Source organism: Corylus avellana, chromosome ca2 (genome assembly GCF_901000735.1).
Source record: "Corylus avellana chromosome ca2, CavTom2PMs-1.0".
Classification (NCBI taxonomy): domain Eukaryota; kingdom Viridiplantae; phylum Streptophyta; class Magnoliopsida; order Fagales; family Betulaceae; genus Corylus; species Corylus avellana.
This window is the reverse complement of record NC_081542.1, coordinates 45,144,796-45,150,083: the sequence shown is the minus strand read 5'-3', so window position 1 is coordinate 45,150,083 and position 5,288 is coordinate 45,144,796. Positions and strand designations below refer to the sequence as shown.

General features: G+C 37.5%; 1 protein-coding gene across 1 annotated transcript; it reads left to right on the top strand.

Annotated features, from left to right (window-relative positions):
• Positions 1-2,326: 2,326 nt before the first annotated feature.
• Positions 2,327-3,868, top strand: LOC132171656 (UDP-glycosyltransferase 75C1-like). Its single transcript, XM_059583030.1, has one exon. It carries the CDS (start codon positions 2,330-2,332, stop codon positions 3,788-3,790), a length of 1,461 nt encoding a protein of 486 aa, XP_059439013.1. The 5' UTR covers positions 2,327-2,329; the 3' UTR covers positions 3,791-3,868.
• The last annotated feature ends 1,420 nt before the right edge of the window (positions 3,869-5,288 follow it).

Here is a 5,288-nt window from a genome sequence, read left to right as displayed (position 1 = left end):
GAAAACCGGAAACCGGGAAATATATATATATATATATTCTTTTACCGTTTTATGCAGTATTTAGGACCTTAGGTAATTAGGTCTCCTTTTCCCCTAAGTCAGTAAGTCCCCTTCACTCCTTCAGCCTTCATCTTCTTTTCTGATTTTTCTCACATCATGCTGCCAGGCATTTCACTGCTCTCCCCTAAGTCAGTAAGTCCCCTTCACTCCTTCAGTCTTCATCTTCTTTTCTGATTTTTCTCACATCATGCCGCCAGGCATTTCACTTCTCTCCCCTAAGTCAGTAAGTCCCCTTCACTCCTTCAGCCTTCTTCTCCATTTTCAGATTTTCTCCTCTAGGCTCTAGTCCTCTTCTTCATTTCACTTCACCATTTCTTGCTTTCCCCTTTGCATTTCAAACAATATTTCTCACACCCATTCGGATTTAGGTTTATTTTTTAATTATTTGGAACAATCACAATAAAGCCTCTCTAATTTAGACAAAAAGATTAATAATTTTTTTTTTTTTTTTTAAAAAAAAAAAAAATGAGCTAACTTATGCAAAAAAAAAAAACTTATTTTAGGCCCAATACCTAAAATAAGCCCCAAAAACTAATTTTATTAAAAAACCGGTTACCGGACCAGGTAAAACCGGAATCGGCCGGGAACCGGGACCCCGGTTAACCGGGGTCCCGGTTCCGGTTCCGGTTTCCCAAAACCGAGAACCGGGGTACCCCCGTTCCGGTTCCGGTTTTGGCCAAAAACCGAAAAACCGGACCGGGTTGACATCCCTAGCTGAAACCAAAGAAGATATTACAATTATTGTAATTAGTTTACAACTTGGGTTAATAATGCATGGTGACAGGTTGAATACGGATTCAGATTCCTTAGAATTCTTAGGAAAATTTCAGTTTCTGAAATTTCAGATCTAAGTCATTTATTTTCATCCAATGGCCATTATCCTACCATATGTCTCACTACTAATAAAATAATAAAATAATGATGATTATTAATATCATTAAAAAATTATTATTATTTTATTAGTAGTGGGACACGTGACATGATAATAACTCTTGAATAAAAATGGATAGCTTGGAACTAAAATTTCAAAAACTAGAATTCCTCTAAGAATTCCAGGAGATTCGAATCCGTTGAATACAGTGTACTTAATGAACTTCTAACAATTCCTTTAAGAGAATATATGCAATGAATTTGAGACAAGACGACTAGCTACCGTAAAAACATTATTTATTTAAAAGTTTAAGTTCACAAAAAAAATTATTAATTTAGTTATTTAATTAATATTATAATTCCTCTAGTATATTATGAATTATTGTCCAAAATACAGATGAGGCGAAATCACAATCTTCTACGATTTCTTTAAAATTGCAAATTCTCAAATTACGTAATTTAAACTATTTTAAAGCATTAAAACACTTGAAAAATGCTACCTATTAAAAAAGTGACATATTATCGAGATAATCAAAAATAATTTCTCTCTCATAAGGCTTCATCTTCACTTTTGTATAGACGATTTTTTTTTTTTTTTTCATAAAATTAAAAGACAAATTTTGACACAAAGGTTTTTTACAACATAGATAACAAGAACCTGATTAAAATATACTTAATTATCAACAGTAACATTTCAAATTTTTAATATGTAAAATTTTTCAAGCATTTCGGTAGCTAAAAATAACCAAAATCATATAATTTGATAATCTACTATTTCCTTAAAATTGTATGGGATCCTTATTCTTCAAAATACTTAAAGCATTTCATATTTAATCAACTTTAACTTATGGTTTTTATCCCTCTTTTCTTTTTGGAGTGATTTATTAGTGCCTTATTTTGAAAAAATAGAAGAAAAAATAAAGCATAAAAACTCGTTATCAAAATAAAGCCCAAAATGCATAAAACAGAGATGGTCACGAGGGCAAATTTTGTTAGAGTAGCTCCTTTATATGTGGTTTCTTTTCCTATTTCCTAAGTTTAGAAAAAATTGTTAAAAATGTCACCAAAAAGTTATCCACAGTAAAGTCTTTATATTATCTCTAACTATTAGGATAGCTATAATACAACCAATGCATATGGTTGTACTCTAGTAATCCTTATGCATATTAAAAAAAAAAAAAAAAAAAATTATTTTCTCTCTTAATCATTAAAAAAATAGAAAAATTAAAAATTAAATAAATCAATAAAAGTATAGAAATTATATTTAATTACTATATGAAATGATGGTAGGTTGTTTTTTTCTGGTTGGAAATGGCAGGCCTTTCTCCAAATCGTCACCGCAAACGTCATAACAACTATTCCCCCCAACCTTTATACACTGTCCTTCTGCGTCCTCATCATGCATGTCTCAAAATTTGAGCAACCAGAGCCATTTGCACAGAGCAGGTACAGCCTATACACCATCATGGTCCGGCCCCACTTCCTCCTCATAACATTTCCGATCCAGGGCCATATCAATCCCGGCCTCCAATTCTCCAAGCGCCTCATTCGCTTGGGGGCGCACGTCACCTTCGTCACCAGCGTCGCCGCCCGCCGCCGCATGGCCAAAACCCCCGATCCCGACGGCTTGACCTTCTCCACCTTCTCCGACGGCTACGACGACGGCTTTAAATTTATTGGTGGCGACCCCGGCAACTACATGTCCGAGATCAGGCGCCGTGGCTCCCAAGCTCTCACTGATCTTGTCGTGTCCAGCGCAAACGAGGGTCGCCCATTTACTGGCTTGGTCTACACCATCCTCCTCCCCTGGGTTGGGGACGTGGCGAGTGAACTTCACCTCCCATCAGCGCTTCTTTGGATTCAACCCGCCATGGTTTTGGACATATACTACTACTTCTTCAATGGTTATGGTGATGTCATCAGGAACAGCAGCAATGACCCCTCCTGTCCGATACAATTACCGGGACTGCCATTGCTCACTAGCCGTGACCTGTCGTGCGTCAGCCTTGCTTCAAATGCGCATACTTTTATGCTCCCAACACTGCAAGAGCAACTTGAAGCGCTTGAAAAAGAAAGCAAGCCGATAATACTAGTGAACACCTTTGATGCACTGGAGCCGGAGGCGTTAAGAGCGATCGAAAAGTTCAATTTGATTGGAATTGGGCCGCTAACGCCGTCTGCTTTTTTGGATGGAAAAGATCCATCCGACACTTCTTTTGGAGGAGATCTTTTCCAAAGCTCCAAGGACTACATCGAATGGCTCAACTCCAAGTCCAAATCATCCGTTGTATACGTGTCGTTCGGGAGCATATTGGTGTTATCCAAGCAACAAATGGAGGAAATTGCACGTGGATTGTTGGATTCTGGCCGCCCCTTCTTGTGGGTCATAAGAGATAAGCAAAACGGAGAAGAAGAGAAGGAAGAAGATATATTGAGTTGCATGGAGGAATTGGAAGAAAAGGGAAAAATCGTGCCATGGTGCTCTCAATTTGAGGTTTTGTCACATCCTTCGTTGGGATGTTTTGTGACACATTGCGGGTGGAATTCAACTTTGGAGAGCTTAAGTTGTGGGGTGCCAATGGTTGCGTTCCCCCAATGGTCAGATCAAGGGACAAACGCGAAGTTGATCGAAGACGTGTGGAAAACGGGAGTGAGGGTGACTGCAAATGAGGATGGAATTGTGGGAGGTGATGAGATCAAGAGATGCTTGGAATTGATTTTAGGAGGAGGGAGAGGGGAAGATATTAGAAGGAATGCTATGAAATGGAAGGCTTCGGCTGCGGAGGCTACCAACGAAGGCGGTTCTTCGTATAACAATCTTAAAACTTTTGTCGATGAGATTGCACAAGGTGGTTGTTAAAAATATCACATTTCTTGCTGACAGTGTATTCGAAGTTGAATTAAAAAAAAGGTGCATTCAGAGTGAATGTTGATACTTCTTTTTAAAAATTTAAATAATAAAAATTCATGTAAATTGTTAAATGCATAAAATTTGAATTATGACCATAAATTGGATAGCATTCATTTGAAATTGAGAGACTATTACCTCTAATTTAGGGTAAGTGGCGGTCAAACACATTCAATGCTTTAAGTGAAAATAAGTGTTACATATACTTTTCATTTGAATTATAATCATTTTCATTTTATTTCATTTGGAGAATATCTTGTTAGTTATGGTAGATGTTATTTTTATCCATCTTAAAAGGTAAAAAAAGACAAAACCGAATATTCTCCACTTCATTTAAACTGAAAAAGATTTTGTTCCCTCCCACTTTTACATTCTCTAGTATGTATTCATTCATTAGAATTTGAATAGATCCCTATTCGATTTTGGATCCAATGATAATTTTCACTGTTATGCAGAATATTATGAGAGTAAAAATATGTATAGCATTTATCTTGTGTGATTTTTCAAATTAGATGGTAATCAAATAGGAATTTGGTTATATAAGAAAAGAAAAGAAAAATCTGAGGAACAACATATAATTTCTGCAGTTTAGAGGGGGGTGATGAGTATTTTCCTTGCAAGGAAGATGCCCCCAGCGTTTGCGTTTCTCGACCTTCTTCTTTTATAAGGAAGTTGCCACACCTGGGCCTCATAATTGGGTTGCATATGATACCGTACTTCCAATGGGTCTACGTGGTAGAACAACGGTAAAATTGTTGACTTCCGATTATTGAAACGGAATCAACACCTTCATGGATGGCAAGCTTAGAAGACTTGATGAAATTTCACCAGCACTTCTCTATCCTCAAAGCGATTGAGGAGCCAGGTCTAGAGACTAAACATCATCTAGATGGTGCTTGGACGAGCTTGATTTGTCCAAAAACAACGAGCCTGCAGTCTCTACCGTTGTTTTACTGCGTAGATCCATCAGCAGTATGTGTTGGATTCTCCATTCGCTGAACTTGAAGAAGAGTTCAAGGATGATGAACTGAAGGTGCAGAGGTGTAAGCAGGTATTTCTAACCACTCCACCCTTGCACCTTCAATTCATCATCCTTGAACAGGGGAAGAAATTTGCTCATCTCTGCTTCAAGTATGCCGGATTTGCAGGGCAGCGCACATGAAGAATAAGGGTATCTTATAAGTTTGTGTTTTACAGATGAATTTTGTCTTCTGCTCATATAGAGATATTTCAAGTAACTCTCTGAGTGTATATATCCCTCGGTCACTTGGGAAGCTGGATGAGCTCATTATTATTGTTGCCTTTTTGGACATTTTGAAGCAATGTGTCAAACCAATTTTCTGATGTGGTCAACACGCTCTGATGCCTGATGGTGTGCTAATCAACTTCACAGAAAGCTCATTAGCGCAGCTTGTCCTGATCTGTTAAGTTTGTAATGTGAATTTTATCG